The sequence below is a fragment of the Rhincodon typus genome, chromosome 29, assembly GCF_021869965.1.
Source record: "Rhincodon typus isolate 14 chromosome 29, sRhiTyp1.1, whole genome shotgun sequence".
In the NCBI taxonomy this organism is placed as follows: domain Eukaryota; kingdom Metazoa; phylum Chordata; class Chondrichthyes; order Orectolobiformes; family Rhincodontidae; genus Rhincodon; species Rhincodon typus.
In genome coordinates, this window is record NC_063360.1 from 29,309,671 (window position 1) to 29,330,639 (window position 20,969).

The 20,969-nt window shown below is 38.5% G+C and overlaps 1 protein-coding gene across 6 annotated transcripts in view; it reads right to left on the reverse strand.

Moving 5' to 3' along the window:
- Positions 1-20,969, reverse strand: part of LOC109936002 (furin-like) — a 62,546-nt gene extending 41,577 nt beyond the window's left edge. For 3 of the 6 annotated variants that reach the window (XM_048614326.1, XM_048614327.1, XM_020534613.2), the window contains exons 1-9: positions 20,486-20,969; positions 18,828-18,932; positions 17,105-17,197; positions 14,428-14,556; positions 12,676-12,752; positions 7,881-7,966; positions 4,961-5,133; positions 2,956-3,168; positions 1,245-1,345 (exon numbers count right to left, since the gene is read on the reverse strand). In XM_048614326.1, the coding sequence (XP_048470283.1) occupies positions 1,245-1,345; positions 2,956-3,168; positions 4,961-5,133; positions 7,881-7,966; positions 12,676-12,752; positions 14,428-14,556; positions 17,105-17,197; positions 18,828-18,932; positions 20,486-20,653 (1,145 nt within the window). In that variant the 5' untranslated portion in view covers positions 20,654-20,969. The remainder of the gene's footprint in view (positions 1-1,244; positions 1,346-2,955; positions 3,169-4,960; positions 5,134-7,880; positions 7,967-12,675; positions 12,753-14,427; positions 14,557-17,104; positions 17,198-18,827; positions 18,933-20,485) is intronic. The other 3 variants (XM_048614329.1, XM_048614328.1, XM_048614330.1) reach the window with 2 other exon arrangements.

Sequence of the window (20,969 nt, forward strand, 5' to 3'; positions counted from 1 at the left end):
GGCCTAGACCTTTCTTCAGAAAGGTCAGCTTTCCTGCTCCTCTGATGCTGCTTGGCCTGTGTTCATCCAGCTCTACACCTTGTTATCTCAGATTCTCCAGCATCTGCAGTTCCTACTATCGGTGAATAGATAAAACTCAATCTTGTCAAAGTAAATTGGACATGAACTAGATCTTCAGATAATGGAAGCCACTTCAGTTACAGGAGGAAATGATCACATGGGAGGATAGGAAGGGAAATCATGGCTTGGTATGCAATGGTTGTGATTGCATAGGCAAGAATCAAGTCAAAAGCAGGACAATTTCACCCATCTGGACTAGAGGACAGAAGGAGAAGAAGAAAAATGATGTACCTACCCATGTCAAAAGCTGCATGATAATCAATTAAATTTATTAGCCATACTTAGCAGCATTTGTGGTGGAGGAAATTGACTATGAAAGATTGTAGCGTCATGGGAGGGACGCAGACTTTGAAAGCAATAAATTTCAATGGTAAAGAGAAAATATGGTAGCAAATGGACGGTAAGACTGCAAGGAAGAGGGATCAAGCTGTTTCGATAACAGTAAAAATTAATTCTATCAGTGACTATGGTGGCTAGAAAGAAAAAAAAAGTGGGTAAATCAGCAGTGTAGCGAGATCAAGAAAAGAACAGTAGATAACTCTTCATGCTATGACAGAAACCAGAAAATGGTGTGGGGGCAAAGCAGAGAAGAACAATCTGAAATAGTGGCTGAAGTAGAGCTTCTCAGACCTTGGAAGAGTCAGAGGTCATAAAAAGATTGTTAATTGGACATCTTCATTCTCCAGAAAGATCCTGGAGCAGTGGAATTAATTCACTTTGCGGGAGGGGTGGGGGGTGGTGGGTGGTGGTGGGAGATTGAGGGGTTAGGGTAGTCTGATACACTAAAACATCCAGCCACTATGGAGATGGGTGCCTAAAAATCAGTTATGTAACAGATGCTCAAATAAGAAAAGCAGAATTGCAAACAAGTTAAAAATTTTCCTACACATGCAGCAAGAAATAAGCTACTCAAGACTGATGTGTTAAGAATGTTTAGTTTCTGTTCTGAATTTCAAATCAAGTTAAAATCTGCATATACTAAGTTTTTGCTAATATGCTATTAATTATTGTGTGTTGCTTGGAAAGAGTAACTTAAATACATAAACCCATTCCACCTTAAAAGACACCATCGTTTAATGTGTTTACCCATCCAATAACTTTTACTGCACTAAAAACAGAATTACTTTGCCTCCAGGGCAAGAGCTATGATCCCAGCAGCAAGTGGTGCAGATGCTGATGTTCCAGTGTGTTTCTCTGTACATCGTAAGCGAAGATCTGTTGTTACCTGAGGAGTTGAAGCAAGAGAAAAGAGATTACTAACCGTTGACCAATTTTTCTCCAAACCATCAAAGCTGACCTTTTTAAAAAAGGGCCTCAAATTCAAACCCTACATTTGACCAAATACGGTTATAAATCCTACTATATCATTTTTAGATGTCTTCTTTAGGAAATACAAAATATTCAAAATGCAGATACTTGAGCCCCCAAAAAAAAAGATTTCGCCCTTCCACCCTTTGGTCAACAGGCATGACTTAAATCTTCTGCTGAGGTCTAATCACTGCTACAACCAATGTCATGTAAATAGGTTGATCTTCACTCTCCTTCCATTCCTCCTCCCTTCACACGCTGTTCCCCCCCCTTAACCCCATCTCTGCCCCCACTCCACTAGTTTAAAATCCTAGCTCCTCAGAATAAAATGGCCTCCCTTTAAGGAAGCAGTTCAGAAGGTTTACTGAGCAACAGCCTTTTCCAAGTATTAGCTTCATGAGGAAAAGTTGCACCAGCTAGGCTTATGTCCAATGAAGTTAGGAGCAAGTGTCAACTTGATTGAAATATACAAGATCTGAAAGCATCTTAACAGGTTTTTGACGTGGAGAGGATGTTTCCTAGGAGAATCAGGAACCAGGAGGTTGCTATTTAAAAATAAGGGATCACCCAGTAAGACAGCGATAAGAATATTTTCATAGTTGAGTCTTTGAAACTCTCTGCTTCTATCCATCTTTTGGAGGCAGAGGTTTTGATTATTTTTAAAAAGAAGGAATTAGAAGGTGAAAAGTTATTGGGATAGATAGAAATGTGTAGGTGAGTTTACAACTGGATCAGCCATGACCTAATTAAATGAGAGCAGATGCAAGGTGCCAAATTGTCTACACATACACAAGTTTGCATGTCCAATACTTCACAGTATTCCCATCTGCTGAAAGATAAATGGCAGCAAAAGAAAAAAAAAAAATCTGCTTAAACAGCCAAATACAGAACCAGAGAAAATTACTTCAAAATATTATGACTATTGGTGAAATATAATGATAGCAATCTTAGCCTTCTCGTTCTTCACAAGCTACCACCCCACCTCACCAAACAAGTGGGGAAAATTTGAGGTACAGTATATTAAACAAGAAACTGAAACCAGATAAAGCCACCTTAAAACACATCCACTTACAATCAGAAAAAATGTGGAGAGCAAAAGACTAACCTGCTGAAGAGGTGAGTGTCAGTTATTTAACCACATTTAAAAAGTATTCTGTGCACTTGGAATTTTACCCACCACAGAATTAATTGCTGCAGGTTGACTTTCAAATGGCTTGGGAAACCTAGCAGCTGAGGAAAAGCATGAGAGCAGATCATCAGCTAAGTGCCTTGAGGAAGTCCTAGCATCTCAGCTTGTCCAACATTTCCCTACCCCATCTGTTCTTAGCATCAATAGCTGTTTCCCAGGCTGACTGTTGGACAAGGAGGAAGGGAGACAGTAAAGTTCAAAATAGGTCCTACCAGGTTAATGGTAGCAACTTCTGGCATCCGCATTACCTAGCTACTATAAACCCTATACCTTTCCACCAACAAATATGAGAGCCAGCAATTTTGTCCTTGGGCACACAACAGAAAAATCTTTCTTACAATCTGTTTTTCCAGTCTGGTTCCGCTGCTGTAAGTGGTGGTTAGTGTAGAAGAGCAGGCCTCGCTGTACCATGGAACATTCCCTAGTTGAGTTGTGCTGCCTACAGACAGTGTGTAGATACTGTTGGTATATCCATCGCAGTTACAGTTATCATATTGGAATCCTCCATTACCAGATGCCCAGACAAAGATGGAACCAAGACCACCTCGACCCTAAGAAAGAGCTATCTGGTTAGTTTGCTAAATGCGATTGAGGAGCTCCAAACTTTAGCTAAATCTTGAATGTAATTGCTTCAACATAAATACACATGATGAGAACTATATTAAGATAGTGCTTTGCTTTATAATTAAGCAGCATACAATTTTTAAAAGATGAACACCCCTCCCCCAATTACAATGCAGTTTTGAAACAGTTAGCAAAATCAATATTTCCCCTTCCTATGCCCCAAAAACCTGCTTTGTAGCACTTAGAATTGCCTGGAATCAGTAAAGCATTCTTCCAAGTGCTCAGATCTATAAATGGAAACCAAATACAAGGATAGACAAGCGAAACAATTTATAAAGTGGTTGACAAGAGTATGGCAAATGTTGAGGAGAGGTTATCACTAGTTAGAGATTCTAGAACTAGAAAGAAAGTCAGAGTTTGGTTTCTGCAGAGCTCAACAGACTCGACAAAAGACCACTGAGGTACAATTCTGACTTTCCTATCATCCACAAATTTTCATCAAGGCAGTATAAGAAAGTGGGATAGTGTGGATCATGAGCCTGGACCCTGTACATGACTCTGGGAAGCTCCATTGAAGATCTCCTAGCCGAAGAGTCAAACCAGCTTTTTCCTCAAAGAGTCGCAATTCAATGTTGTCTTAAACTATATTCTGGTCGAGGATACCATTTGAAAAGCTAATGCCAAGCTATGCCCTTCAACTCACCCTAATGGCCTCTTACATCCTCCAAGTTGATCTATAGCATTTCCATGTCCACACAGTATGACGTGCAGAACCAAAGTAAACCCTATAGTAATAATGTCACATTTGACTAAGCTTGAATAAAACAAACTTCTACAACCTGCTGGAAGAGACAACTTTTGCTACAGTCCTATGAAAGTGTCAATCAACCAGATCTTTAGACTATTAAAAGAGCTGAAACTGGAAGGACGTAACACCTCATGTGGAAGGAACGCAAGAAAGCAAGATAGAGCAACTGAAAAAAAATAGATCCAAGAGAAAAGGCTATGCAGCAAATATTTCCCTTAGGCTTGGTTATCTTAACAGACTAATGGAATCAGAACTCTAATCTAAGGATGCTGGATATACAGTAGAGATTCTGAGGTAGGCAGGCCAAGACAGAAAATGTCCCATCACAATTTGTAGGCTCAGGTTAAAAGAAGGTTTGAACTATTTTAGGGCTGAAAGAAGGAGAAATTACTTCCAAGGTTGATGAATGTTCAGAATTCTATCAGAGAATGGAAGATGCAGAGGCCTAATGCAAATAGGATAGGAAAGTGGATACAAGTTCAGGCAATGATCACATCCCTAACCCTTGCTCTTATATTCTGAGGCAGAAGCCCTATGCTGTACTTGCATCTTACACAACACTTGACTAGAGGCAACTAGAGTGTTCCAAGTCAGTGGCATAACAAATTTACTTTAGCTAGTGTAGCAAGTAAATAGAACTCTGCATTACACCATGTGTTTCATTCCCAGGTGACTTAGCAATGCTAAAGTCACTAAAACAAGGGATTACAGTAAGAAATAAATACATTGCAGATGGTCTCAATCTGAAAAGTGGTAAAAATTTTGGATTAAAGTGCTGAGCACTTTTAAAGGTAGTCTAATGATATGATAAAAGCGTTAGCTTTGTGAAAGAACATATTTATCACCAATTATTTGCATTGCTTTAGGTTTAGAGCATAAATTGTATTGCACACACAATATCATGTCCTGTAGACCAGCACTTGCATTGCAAATGGAAAAAAGAGGACTAATGCAATTTTTCGTGATCTTACATTTGTAATACCCCTGAGGAATGCCTGACTTGCCAATTCTGCTGGCCCTTCCACAGTCTGCCCATTGTCCTCTGGGCCCCAGCTAGCACTATAGATGTGAATGTGCTGAGGGTTGAGACTGAGTGAACGGGCTTCCACTACATCAGTGATCTCACCATCAAGCATTCTTACCCCTGCAAAAAAGACAAAAAAAAAATAAAAATTACAACAGATCCCACAAAAACACCACAGAAGCACAAGTTGTAAAGTTTTGATGTAAAATAGTTCTAAAGCTTCCAGCCAATAAACTAACATTATGGCCAAAATTAGCTCAGTTTCTCCTGAGCACAGTAACACTTAAATAGCTATCTAAGTGTCAAGGTGGAAATCAGGGACATCATGTAAATATGAATGCAATAACTTAAATGTGGAAAATATTAAACATACAATTTGTGATTCTATGGCACAGAGATGAAATTTATTCCATTATGTCTGCACCAACTCTCTGAATGATCATTATGATTCAGTGCCATTCTTGTGTATGTTACTTATAACTGAGTATTTTTCTTATTTAAAATCATCTAATTCCCCCTTGAGTGCTTCAATTGAGTCAATCAAGAGGGCTCCTTAACTTACCCTCCAAGTAACATCATCCCAACATCTCCAATCTTTTTATAACTGAAGGTCTCATCCTTAGAACTATTCTCTTACACTGCTTCTGCACTTTAAATGTGTTCACATACTTCCTAAAATATGGCACACTCAACTATGCACAATGTTCCAACTATGGTCAAACGTATTATACAAGTTCAGTGTATCTTCCTTGTTCCTGTACTCTGCCTCTTTTAATAAAGCCTAGAATACCATACACTTGAACTGCTTGCTGTTGCCTCTGGTGATTAACGCACATACATACCCAGGTTCCTCTGGTCTTATAGAATAAGTCTTATAGAATTCCTAGAGTGTGAAAACTGGCCCTTCAGCCCAGCTAGTCCACACCGACCCTTGGAGCCTCCCACCCAGACCCATCCGCCTATAACCCACCTAGGCTACACATCCCTGAACACTATGGGCAATTTAGCATGGCCAATCCAGCTAGCCTGCACATCTTTGGACTGTGGGAGGAAACCAGCTCACCCGGAGGAAACCCAGGCAGACACAGGGAGAACGTGCAAACTCCACACAGATAGCTGCCCGAGGCTGGAATTAAACCCGGGTCCCTGGCGCTGTGAAGCAGCAGTGCTAATCACTGAGCCACCGTGCCGCCCAAATGGTCCTATGTACTTTAGGGTAACATCTTTTATGTTATACCGACTCTCCAGATTCTTTCTTCCGACGACATATGTCACACTTCATCTATCTGGCTACTATAATTTGTCTGTTTTTGTCATGTTAAATTGAACGTGTAGGTCAATATAAACATGTCTGTCAAGAACAGGCATAGGAAGAATAGCACACAATCTCCTGGCAATTGCAAAAAACAGCTCAAAAATTGTGCCCGTGGCTTATCTAGGTCAAGGGAAAAAAATTATGTTTTGATTGGATAAGAATTATACAACAGCTTGATTTATTCAGAATAATCAACAACATTTTTAAAGGGGAAAGAGGAAAATTTAGATGTTCAGGGCAAAGGTTTAAGAATTTAGTCATTTGCTGCATAGGCTACATCTTTCACAAGTTCTCCTCATTAGAAATGGGTAGTTTACTGCATTCTAATGTAGAACTTAACACGAGCTTACTGGCCTGCACGATTGCAAGCAATGTGAATAGAAGGCCTAACAGATTACCTAGCAACATACCGCTAATATATTCCTTTCAAGCCTCATTGACTCATGCAGGGTCTTTGCGCTGCAAAGAAGTCAAGATAGACAAGGGGATGAAAAAGCAGCAGTCTTTTCCCATCTTTCAGTTGAAGGTGGGAAAAGAGGCAGCAGGATGACCAGACTGCAGACAAACATTACCTACTGTTCAGGATCTGTTTCACGAAATTTCTTATCACAGCATAAATGCACAGTTTTACAGAGACCATAGGTATAAAATGAAGTTTGAATTCAAAGTTCCCAGTTCTTTCAAAACAAAAAAAAAAATCCATGTCCCTGATTTTGCACTCAGTAGCAAAGTATCAGCGTGCATTGCTGATCTTGAAGAAAGTTGCTCACAAAGATCCAGTGTTAGCCACTGGGGATCTCCAGTATACAGCAACAGTCATGCTGTTGCATTAAGTTTGTCAAGCAGTCAACCATAATAAAAAGAATTCTTACAGACAGCAAAGGAAGCAAAACCAATTAATTTTTTTAAAATTAAAAGCAAAAAACAAAAAAAAAATTAGACATCTAAAGTTGAAGTATTAAAAAAAGTGGAATTGTTTTGTAAATCTGAGATATCATAGAATGAGAAACTTGACATTTCATAAATCAGTTTCTCAGGACCAGAAAGGGTATTCAGCCTGAGTGACTAATATATTAAAGAAAAAACAAATACATTTGACAAAGATAATTTGATTTAAAGAACAGAGTTAAAAACCTGAAAGTTCAGTAATTGACTGCTTAACAGACTTAATGGTATTACCATCATTGTTTCAACTAATAAAAGGTGCTCACAAGAACCTAGCAGTGTATTCAGAGGACGAGGGAATCTCTGACAGCCAACTTCTGAATTTTCACATTTAATTGCACGTGTGAATGACAATGTTGGGCTTTGCAACATAACAGTGAATGCTGACAATTTGCTATCAAACCACAAAATCCAGGCTGTTAAAATATTAAAGTTATGCTATTCAAGAACTCGCCCTTTCTTTTAAACAAAAAGAATTGCTCATCCTCAGATCTACTTGTTCGTCAAATCAAGAAGTTATTGATCTAAAAGTTGATAGTTAAAAACATCCTCCCAGGAAGGCAAATCAAAAGCCTGCCATTCTTAAATAGGGACAATGATACTTTACCACCAATTTTGGCATTGTATGCTACACCAACACCACAGAGATTATTGGCCACAGCAGCCACTTCACCAGCACACCGTGTTCCATGCCTGTTAAATACAAGACAGTTTATTGAATAATCAGATGTTCAGGAGTATTCAGAGCATTATGAACCAAAAGACAGAATCTAGAAGTTATTACTAACAGTGAAAGATGTCCACTAAACAATTGTTAGCCTAGTATTTTAGCAGCAAAAAAATTAAATTAATCCATTTAAAATAAAAATCAGTTTATAACACCTTAAAATAGCTTCACAGGAACAGCAGGTAGACTTCCACATTTGCTTGTGAAGATCGCAATTTCTCAGTTTAGAAATTTAAGTGGCACTTTAGTCAAACCAGAAGCAATTTGAATTATGAACAAGTTCAGAAATTTCCAAGTGATAATGTAGTAGAAGAAAAAGTTCCATACAACTATGGCATGCTCCAAACAAGTCAATATATTTGGTTTAACATCACGTCAAGGAGCAGATACCAAATCATTACAGGTCTGATACGTTATTACAGTTCCAGCAGCAAAAACACATCCCACGAGAGTATCATGCCTAAGTGTGGCATGATCTTTCAGACTTTTTTTTTTTTATATATAAACCAAACACAAAAGGCTGCAAAAGACGAGCCCCCAAGAATTACCTGACTTCTGTAGATTGAAACCACTCCCCGGTCTCAAGGAGGAAGTCTCAAACTGAAGGCGCCAAATGACAACACAGGATTGGAATCAACATACATGCCGTGCTTGACTTATATAAAAACACAGTTTGTGGAATCATGTGACTAGGAAGCCATCTTTCCTCCCATATATCAACTAGTAGCTGCTCTGATGTTCTTTTTCTGAAATCAACTTGTTCAGACATGCTACAACATACTTTTGGAGGAGGAGGGACTTGAACCCAGGCTTCCTGGCTCAAATGTTACCACTGCACTACTAGAAACTTCTGCAGAGGTCCACCCAAAGCCAAGTCATTCAGTCTGCCAAGTTAATAAATCAGTAATACCTTGAAAGTGAGAGATTCTAAAAAGAAGAAAGGCAGAATCCCTCCCGCAATGCTTACTCAAAAATCCAAACTCCTGGGAATTTGACAAAGAATCTTGCAACTTATGGAGAATGTTTTGCTTTAGTTAAAATGAAGGTCTCGTAAAGCATAAACTCCACCTCAAATTACAGGCATACCACAAAAGAGACAGACAATTAAAGCCATAACAGTGTTTTACCTTAACCCATACCTAATCTGGAGGTAGAGCATGCACAAAACACTATTTTGGGGTAAATAACTTTCATTTTAAGACTCAATTGTTTGCTATTGGAATTATTGAATTGGAAGGTTCCTTCGTGTAAAAAAAAGTTATATACATAATACTGCACAGGTTGTAATGGGAGCACATGCATTCTATCTGAAACAGAGTGACAAAAGCCTAGACTAGGATCCATGTGGAGTAGCAAAGGAGCTCTCTGCACTTGAACAGAAGATTATTCAGACATTTTTAAAACATCTGGTATCTTCAGCACAAGTACTTAGGCCTTCCTCATTCATCATGAACAGGAGGAAAAAAATCCCACGGTATACGGAACACAAGCCACATATCACAGTACAACAGATTATTTTCCCATTTATTTGGAAAACTTCTGTTATCTCTTGGACATTTTAGAAGTACAATTTTAAAAGACTTTACAGTCTCCTTACGCCATCTGGTGGCTGTTGTTTGCAAAGCGATTTTGAAAATACACCATTTAAACACCAAATCCAGTGCTATACTATGTATAGTAGACAAATATGGAATGCCATTGCTCCTCATTGATATACAGGATACACAACTATTTTTGCAGAAGACATTCCAAATATGTAAGTTAACTCTAAAAAGATTTCACTTTTGTCCCCTTAGCTGTTTCTCATTAAAACCTTTATTATAAAATCAGACAAAGACTTGCATCATCTAGGCCAATACCTGTGCAATGTTAAGGCTGCTTTGCTTTACTGGAAGTGTTATATTTTTATTGAAGACCTTGGAGAAAGAGTTCCATTCAGGTGGACACAAACACAGCATTATTCAGAGCAGCCTCTTCATAGTCATCACCAAAAACGCTCAATGCTCATTCATCTTGTTTGATGAATATGGAGAGACATTCCTCAACTTGTCACATTTTCCATCATGAGTTTGTCCAATAAAAAAAACTAAAATGGTTCATTTCCCAGATATCTATCAAGTGTAATTAAGGCTTTTTTTTCCTCCTTAATTGTTTATCTAATAAATGTAACATGTAACTGTGGCATGCTCCACTTAAATACAGATTACTGTCATGCTCTGTTAGGGCTTCGTATGTCTAAGCAGCACAAAATGGCCAACAGCTGCCCATGGTATTAGCTGCAAAACATGGCTGACAGTAGTTAGAGTGCTTGGGGAAATATTTGATTAATGTAGTCTTCATAGTAAGAAGAACAGTAGCTCTGTAGGCCAAAGGTAACAGAACAGAGATAGAATATGCAGCTTCTATTGCTTATGCATAAGACATAGATAGGAACATTTCACACCACTTTTATAATTTGAGAGTCTCTCGAATTATTTAATCAATCAATCTGTTACAATATTATTAGTAGGTTTTAGTGAAGATCCTTCAAATAATCATAGATATAGATTCTGATATAGTTGTAGATTCAGTTATATACATACAAAAATAAAATCACAAAGCTTTGGGAGAAAAGATACAAATAAAATTATAAGAGCAAACCAGTCTTGGAGTGGTAAAAGTAAAAGCAGTCCCCAACATCATTACAGGGAGAAACAAATCATAACTACAGAAATTAGCAGGACATTAGAATGTGGGTTGAATGAACATTTTATAAAACACCCAAGGATAAAGACAGGGGTGCCTAGTAAATACTGTAAGAAAGAAATTGCTTGCAGCTTGTTAGCTAAAGAATTCTAAAATTAGGCGTAACCACACAACTTTGTTGGAACTGATATTATAACAGTTAGTAAAAAAAACCAAAATTCTTCTGTATTTCCTGTGAGGTTAATAAGGAATCTAAAAGGTCCTCATGTGATAGGCAAGTATTCAATTAATTGGCAGTTAACATGGTGCACCAGGCAAATATCTGGGGAAGAATGTCCTTGAATACAGTGTCCATTGTGAAAATTCCCAAGACGGGAGATAAGGGAGTCTGATAAACATCATGAAACCATGGAGGACCGAGGGGTTGACTGCAAGCCTGTCCATCTCTAGCCAGTGATGTGACTAGCTTAATTGGAATTATATGTAATTAATTAATAATTGGTTTGTAAATGTTAAAAGCAGGATGAAACAAATGTATGTTTTCCATTGTTAGGTGAAGACCTCTCTGGATTTTCAGAGGTTTTCCTCCCACCGGTGTAATTTCGATAAACTCTGATACGGGAAGTGAACTCCTGGGTGTTGAGTGAATCATTTGGTCATTCCACCCCAACATAAGTAATATATTATGAACCACTCAATACTTTCATATTTTAAAACCAGACACAAAGTTTATTAAAATGAATGCTATGTATCTCCTTCAGCATTTGAGTTGCAGATAGACCTAAACGAACACATATGAGTATTCAGTCATCCGGGGATTCTTCACATCCCTTTAAAAAGATGGATTAGCAAAGCTATAGAACTTCAAAACAGCCCGTTTGTTGCAGCCTGAATTTAAAAGTTGCCCATTTCTCCTCCAAATGTGTACAAGATGGCCACAGATGGGTCCCACCAACTTTCTACTGCATTATGGACTCTATTGATTGGAACAAGGTCAGCCAGGTGGATCTTACAACATGAGTTCCCTGATTGGGGCTGTTGGCCTGGTCCAATCAGGCAGCTCAGGGTGACAGATAGAAACAAGACCAGAGATTCTGTTCACTCTAGGAGTTGGCTCTGAGCTTGCCAGATCAGTGTCATGTACTGTGCGCAAGTAAATACCGGCCTTTGTTCAGTTATTTCAGATTTCCACATCCAAACCAGAGTGAGTGAATCCACAGATGTAAACAACACAAAGTTGAAATCAATCTTCACACCATCCACTTGTTTGAAGAAAGGACTGAACTTTTGTAGTTACATCACAAGGAAGCCATTTTGATTGTTTCCCCACTGTATGGGACGGCGGGGGGGGAAACGTGGGGAATGCGGTGGGGAGAACAATCAGCACTTGGTTTTGCAGACAGTTCTACCAGAAAACCATCAAACTAGCTGCAAGTTATTAAGCAACTAAGAAACTAACAGCAGGGTGACCCTAAGAGGGATTCTTTCAACCTTCTCCAATTTTAAGTTCACCGAAGAGACAAGCTTCTAGAAATTAAACGACAGAAAACACAGTTAGCCTGCTGGGAATCCTCTTCAAATTTTGAGGAGAGGACCTTGTAAAGTATCAATTTCATCTAACGTTAGAGGCCTGCCACCAAAAGAGAATAAGACAGACAGACAGCTTATTAGAAATAGTTGAAGAGGTGTTTGTGCATGTGTCAAGATTGAGATACTTAAATTCAGGGTAAGGGAGGGGTGGAGTAAGGAATCTTTATCATACACATGCACACGTAGTCCATGACAACAACAACCATTAAATGTCAGAACCTTAACATTGAAAGGATTTTGCAAGTCCAACAACTAGGGTGATTAAGATTCATTTTGAATTGCTATACATTTGGTAGCTGTCTAAAACAAAGTAATCATTATTTTATATAAGCGTACAGTCTATTGGATAGTATGTGCATTTAGCACTAATTCAGCTGCAAAAGGAGTGTTAAGAACTCACCGATTTTCATCATTAAAGTTATATCTGGGCTGGGGATCAGGATCATTATCATTTATATCAAAGCTTGCATTAGGGTCCTGCAATAAGAAATTTAAAATCTTAAAAAGATAGCAGAAAATCTGCAGAATCATGCTTATGTTTTGTGAAATTAACTTCATAGTTACAATTAACTAGGTACATTGACCTTTCAATATCACAACTGAAATCAGTTACATATTCAGCAAATAGAAACACATGTGCTTTCTTCATGAGTTACTAGTCAGAGGCAGGAGTAGACCCCTGGAGATTTTCTCCCCCACTACCTATTAACCAAAAAGGACTCAAATGATAATTGCAGTGCTCCTATAAAAGGCAGTAAACAAAGAGCCTGCTTGGTCTTCAGACAGAAAATCTATTGCAAGCTAGGATCCACCACAGCTATAAAAACTGAAGAAACAACCATACTGAAAATATACTATTCCATCTGCCTTTAGTATTAATTTAAATATTCTGCTCATTGGTGCATTTGCACATATACAATATGAAAACACTTGACATTCAAAAGACTTTAGTGAGTGGTGAGGACCTCAAATACAATGTGTTGTTGAGGCATTCACAGTGGCTTTCAAAAAGGTGATTCAGATAATTGTCTGAAAGATAGGATAGTTGAAGGACTAAAGGGAAGAGGCAAGATTGTGGGACTACCGGAGTTGCACTTACAAAGACCAAGTAAATACTGGATCAGCCAAACGGACTCCTCTGTATGGCTCATTCCTTTTAGCAGTATTCTAATTAAAACATTAGGTGATATTCATATTGATCTCCACCATTTGGTTTCTACCTCCAAAAAATACTACATTACATTAGAACGTTACATAACTCAATGGAAATACCTACTTGAACATACATTCTTCTGAAATATTTTTCAGACTTAAGACTTGTATTATTGAAGTATTACACTTCTCATTCTCTAATGCATCCTCCAAAACCATTTCAGGCCATGGTCAAATGAAGGGGTTTTTTTTCCCCTCATGTGTTTGAAGCATTAATACTGTAAGCATTATAAAAGTTCCAGAAGCAGATGGAAGTGCATTAAAACTATTTCACATACTTATCTAGTTAGTAGAAAGCTTTGGAACAGGACCTCTGATTTAGAAGGCTGCTATTAAACTAATGTAATTATATTCAATTATTCTTCATGAAAGCTAATCAGCAACCTTGAACATGACGACAGCAGACTGGAGTCACAAAATTGTACATTCAAGTCTGACCTTAAGAATCAGGCACATATTGCAAGCAGGCATTTCAGTACAGGACACAGCACTGATGGAACAAGATTCTTTCAGGTATCATATTTAATAAATTTAAATGCAGGTAGATGGGGAATATATGTGAACATAAATTACCCATAGCATTGTTCAATTCAAAAATGGCAGAAGGGGTTCTCTTGACACCTTGGCCAATATTTACCCATTTATATTTCCCATTCATTTCTGTTTCAGCACTTTCTTGGGATACTTATCTAGGTACATTTAAATTCATTGCCTGTGGAGCACCTAGGCCATCCTAAGTCTATTCTTTACTAGGTGGTATAAAGCAAAGATTTTCTTGCCTTGTTTAGGTTTACACACCATAAGTGGAAAGAAGTGTTGTTGATTCTCATTTCATGAAACAATTGGTCACTCTGAAGCACGTCCTCTTACATTATGCCATTTGTGAACAGCTACAATAAAGACTAAAGTGGATTTACATGGTACTTCAATTAGAACTTACATAATTTTTGGCCAAGTCCGGATGGTTCTTCTCTATTCCATCATCCAGGATGGAGACCACAATCCCTTTGCCTGTATAACCCCACTTCCACGCAGACAGAACATTTAGATCATTAGGGATCGCATTGTTCTAAATAATGAACATAAAGGTTTTGAGATGCTAGCTTTGAAAAAAAGAGTCAATAAAATATTATTGTCATCCCTGGAACAAGTGGAAATTAATACTTTACAACAAGTTCCCAAAAGTATGAACATTTTAACCAAAGGCACAAAAGAAACAGTTCACCACAAAAAGTAGAAGCTAGTCTGCCAGAAGTTAGAAATATGTGACATTGTACAGATTCATTAATTTAAACTCTCGAATGTCAAACTCTTGAAGCATTGGTCACTCACTCTCCAAATAGCAAAACAAAAGTACTGACAGAATTCACAAAAAATGGAATTGAGGAGGGCAAGGTTCAAGGCTGACATTTACTTTTGTTAGGCAAGCCAGAGGATTGTGTCACCAAAACAGGTGACCATGCAGTTATGAAGGAGTCTGCATGAGAGGTGCTGCTATATTTCAGACAAGACATTAAACAGAGGCTCCAACTGCCCCTTAGCATCAATTTAAGAACAGCGGAATTGTCCTAATGTAGTGGCCAATATTAATACCCAAAAAGAAAAAGAACCGATTGTCTGGCTATTATTACTGCAGTTTGTTGGAATTTGCTATTCACAAACTAACTGCTGCTTTTCCTCAAGAAAAAAAGCACCTCTTTAGCTGCTTTTGCAACATTTGTACAACTGACACTCATGAAAGCATAATATAAATGAAATTTGGAAGCACAATTTGCATGCATAGCAGCATGCTGCTTTAACTAAGCCACACAATTTCCCTCCAAGTGTGTATGGTCTCTTGATGCCAAAAAAAAAAAAAGCAACATGGGGTTTCAGAATTCATTTAAATACAAGTAAATGTGACTGAAGAAATCTATGCCTTAAATTTTAAAATAATTAAAGGCTACTTAAATTAAAAGGCACCAATGCCCAGTGTTTACTCCAAATGCAATGCAGCAGCAGGATCTAATTTTTAGTAACTTTACAAGTCTAGTCTTTTAATACCATGTGCTAAGAAACTCATGTCAAGTTGCCATCCTTCCTTAAAGCCCTCCAGCCAAACTTAAACAAAAGGCAGCCATTTATAAATGATTGAACTGAGTTGATAAACCTGCACAGGCATAAACAGTATTGATTTTTAAGTGAACTTAAGATTATATTTTTTATAAAGTAACTTTTGAACAACATTGTGCAGAAACCCCCTATTATTAACATCCTTGGGGTTACCATCAGCCAGAAACTCAATTGGAATCACCACATAAACAGTGGTTACAAGAGAAGATCAGAGACTAGGAATACTGTAGTGAGTAATTCACCCCGACTCCCTAAAACCTGTCCACCTACATCTACAAGGCACTAGGTCAGGAGTACTCAACTTGTCCGGATGGGTGCAGCTTCAAAACACTTGAATCTTGACACCATCCAAGACAAAGCAGCCCACTTGACTGGCACCATATCCACAAGCATCCATTCCCTCCACCACCTACACTCAATAGCAGCCGTGGTTCTATCTACATATTGCACCAAAGATCCTCAGACAGCACCTTCCAAATCCACGATCACTTCCATCTGCAAGGACAAGAGCAGCATGGGAACACCACCACCTGCAAGTTCAGTCCAAGCCACTCATCATCCTGACTTGGAAATGTATCAACATTGCTGTGTCAAAATCCTGGAATTTCCTCCCTAAGAGCATTGTGAGTCAATCTACAGCCTGTGGACTGCAATGGCTCAAGGAGGCAGTTCACCACTATATTTAAGAGCAACCAGGAATGAGCAACCCATTTCTTGCAACTGATATCTTGTGGTTCTCAGGTCCTAAGAACGAGGAACTGAATTCCCAGCATTTAGTCAATATTTTCCAAGTTAGACCAGTTGCCACAATAACTTAATCTGTCAGCACAGGTAGATGGAATATGTACTGTTAGACAGGATTCCTATAATGAATTCTGTCATTACTTCATTTCCTCTTTAAAACAGCCAAGACAGAATGAATCGTGAACTGTTGGAGTTGTCACAAAACGAGAATCCATCGTTGTTTTAATGATTTGAGATTTTTTCCATCTAGAAAAGACCAACCAGATTGCTTGAATTGATCTACTGGCTCAGAGTTTAGAACTGTAAGAGTTACCTTCAACAAAAAGAAAAAAAAAATGTTTCTTATGGCCTTGTGATAGATAAAATTCTGACAGCATGAATAAAAGCAAAAGATGAAAGAAATCACAGTAATAAAACACCTAGGACAGGTGTTACTACAGGTACTGCAAGAGACTGGAACAGTTGTACAAAGTGGTGGCTGTTACAATGTTAACAAGACATATGTTGATTCAAGAAATTAACCCAAAACCAGAGAGAAAGTCAATGCCCAAAAGTAAAGGATAAAACAGTATTTTAAAAAAAGGTGCCTGTAATAACAATGAATAATTGTTACAGCAATTCAAAAACTTATTTCTCAACGACCTTGGAAAGAAAAATTGTCACACTACTTTACAAATCTTTTTCAAATGGAGTACTAATGAAAGCTAGCTACATCACTTTCCACCTGCCTGTCACTACCCCTGCAAAATACTCAAACTTACCAAGTACCACTGTTTACGGTATAGAGGATCTGAAGGAACAGAAAATGCACGCTTCTGCCGTCTTTTCACTATTTGCTGTTCCAGCCACTTCACCTAAAATAATAAAAGGTAGCCATATAACTTTTCACATCAGACACTGAAGTCAAGTTCAGAAATCAGAACTAACAGCAATAACGTTGACAAGTCCCTCAATGATCACTATTGTTAACAAAGTGAGGCATGACTTCATTCTGCCAAACACCAGAGTTTAGATATACAAATAATGTCAATCATACATCAAAATTCCAATCTCCTTCTGCTCATACTGTAAGCGTTCAAATCCACACCCATCTAAGAATCTTATTTCAATTTCTTGAATGAGGATTTTTCACCTTGCCACACTACCAGTTACTCATTAACACCATAAATGACATGGATGCAACAGAAATAAAATTATCTTTAATTCACAGGACATTGGGTAGGCCAGCAATTATTGCCCATACCCAACTGCCCTGCATTCTTGAACTGCTGCAATCCATTTAGTGTGGTTACTGCCATAGTGCTGCGAGAGAGAGGGAAATTCAAGATTTTAACCAACAACAGTAAAGGAATGGTGGTAAAGTCCCAAGTAAGGATGATGGGTTGCCTGGCAATGAACTTGCCAGCGGTTGTGTTCCTATGCATTTGCTGCACTGGTCCTCATTTGTTTCTATGGGTTTGGAAGGTGCTATCAAAAAGGAGCCTTGACAAATTGCTGCAGCGCATCTTGAGATGGTACACACAGCTGAGTTACTACACTAGTTATGAAGGAGGTGGATGCTGAAGATGACATATGGGGTGGCAGTCAAGCAGCCTTTGTCCTGGATGAGATCAAGCTTCATAGAGTATAGTTTTAGCTGCACTCACCCCAGAAAGTGAGGGTGTATTCCATTATGCTCATAACTTTTGCATAGATGTTGGACAGGCTTTGAGTAAGGAGTACTCAAAAATTAGCCATGCCTATAAAGACAAGCTGTTCAACACTAGAATCACCATATGTGGAAAACTGTCATGGTATGCCCTGTGCACAAAAAGCCAGAACAAAGCAAACCTAACCACTGTTCCATCAGTCTACTCTCAAATAAATAATCAGAAAAGCAATGAATGGATGGACAATGAAATCAAGCTGCACTTCAAGAATGACCGACTCACTAATATGCAGTTTGTATTCAAACAGGGCAAGTTTGGCTCCTCATCTCATTACAGCAGCAAAACCAAAGCAAAGCCCAACTCCAAGAGACAAGGTGAAAGTGAATGCCCTTGATCAATGTTCCTTCTAGGCCACATGGCCACTCTGAAGGTCCACACAAGCCATTGTACCAATGTAATTCCTGGCATTAACTTCCAATTATGGCATCTACAACACACACTGCAGAAATTCACCAAGGATCCTTTAACAGCACCTTCAAAACCTACAACTACACCACTTCAAAGATAAAAGCAGCAAATACATAAGAATACCATCACCACCTGCAAGTCCCCATCCAAGCAACACACCATCTGGACTCGGAAATATATCACCATTCTTTCACTCATTGGGTCAAAGAGCGCAATTTCCTTTCCTAACAGCACCCTTACACCCAAAAGGGCTGCAGTAGTTCATGGTGGTAGCTCACCATCACTTCCCCCAGGGCAAAAATCTCCACACTCTCATCTAATGAACAAATAATAAAAACGAGTTTGATAATGCAACAGTGAAATTTACCTTGGGTTCCTTTTCCAGTCGCCTATGTCGCATTTGGTGTGGATTGATGGATCGTTTCGACACTCCTTTGTGTTTAAAATAGTAATAATGGCCATCTTCAAAAACCTTTTTTTTCCAAAAATAGAAGACAGCTCAAATGGCTATAAATCGAGCATTTACTGTTTGAGTGAAAATATTTTACAGAAGTCTCCCTACCCCGATTGGACAGTGGGCAAACAGGAGAGAGCAAGCAGAAATTGAGACACTCAAGAGGCACAATTAAGCATTCTGCAATGTCATTAACACTGTCCAGAAGAGTGTGGGAGAACTTAATGCTGACACCGAAATTTTACTTCAAAAAGTGAAGGTGAAGTCCATCGTGTGCAGTAAGATTACATCTTCATAATGTGCACTAAATAGCCATTTCAAACCCAGATTCTCATAAGTTTCAGTTAATGTGGTTGAAATAATGGCATGCTTCAAACACTTAAACTTATATGACATTTATCACATCTTAAATAGCTCTAAATCAACTCTTCCTAAAAAAAAGTCATGCAACTAATGTAATTGCTTAACGCACAGCACTTATTTTGCACACAACATCCTACAGTAAGTGTGTACAAGCAGTTAATTAAGACAGTTAGCAGCAAAAGTAAAAGGAGTGTCAGACCTATCACTCTCACTCCTGAAGTCTTCCCCATAAAATCTAAACCACCAAATTAAAAAAAAATAAAGTTTCCAACTAACATCGCACAGCAAAGCACCAGCCTTGATTATATATTCCACAATTTGATTCATTTAACTCAAGTAGGAGTGCTAATGTAAAGGAGGTTTATACATTTAATAGTGTTTATAGCACAAATTGGGACTGGGAAAAACTCCTTAACAGTGATGCTAAAATTAAATGCCAACATGTGCAGTGTTGCAAAAATGGATTGAAGCAGTTGCAAAAACCTCAAACTATTGCTTTAAACTCCACACACTTTTCCCCAAAAGAACATGCCACATTTATTCTACATGTTAGGATAAAGACATTAATGGGAAAAGTTGCATCTATAGCAGACTGAATTATCCCAATAAAAGTTTCTCAGTCATTTCCATTTGCTTCCATCAGCAACAATACCCCATCTTGTTACAGCACTCCCTAATACTCAAAACAATGAGATAAATCTCTGCATTTCTTTATTATCCCTGTCCTAAAACAGCTCTGCAGCTACTTTATTTATGGCATTGGAGCTCCATCTTTCATAAGTCAGAAAAGAAAACATGCCAATACCTATAAAGAATTATTTCCCTCAAGTATTATGTTGGTGTTACACCACTCCAATCCTAACCCAAGCATGCAAAGGGATTGAACAAAAAAAAAATTGTGCACATTTTGTTTGGGTTCAACACAGAATACTATAGGAATAGTTCACCCTTTTAAAAATAAAAAAAAACTAATTGAGATGTCAACATTTAATCCTTTTATCAACGCTCTAAGTAAAGCAAATCCCAAAGGATCTGGTGATCACATTATCTAGAGGAGCTTGCTGTGTGTAAATTGGTCGCATAGTTCTGCATTATAAACAGTATAAGAAAGGCGGTTTATTGGATTTGGGACATACTTGGGCGGTGAAAAATGCTCTATATACGCCAAACTTTTGCTGGCACTAACCATTCACTAGCATGAGCCATACCCGTCCTAAGTTGATGAATCCGTGTTTGCGAGCTATCCTCTTGGCTTCCCCTGCCCCACCAGAGATGTGGACAGCCCAGGTGTTGGTGTAGAACCGCCTGCCGCTACTAAATTCACTAACAACACTTGCAAAGAGACCAACCACCAAGAGCTGACGGATATAACTCATAACGATGTGATGGATCTTGAAGCGATCTCAACTCCAACCTCAAACTATGTCATTTTATAGCCGAGGTCAGCTCCAGCACTGCAAGACTAAGAAGAAACTTGCTGCAGGTCGTTAAGGGATTTCTTTCTTTTAAAAAAAAGCTCCAATACAATGTCGGGGGAGGGGCAGGGGACAATAATTGGCTACGGTTTCCAAAATATCACACGCACACCATTAAATCAGGGATGAGAAACTTGCGGTAATTGTGTTATTGTTCAAGTTGGAGAGTGGCGCTCACGGAAACAGCCGAATGTTGCCGAAGCGGAGTCGGCGGGCA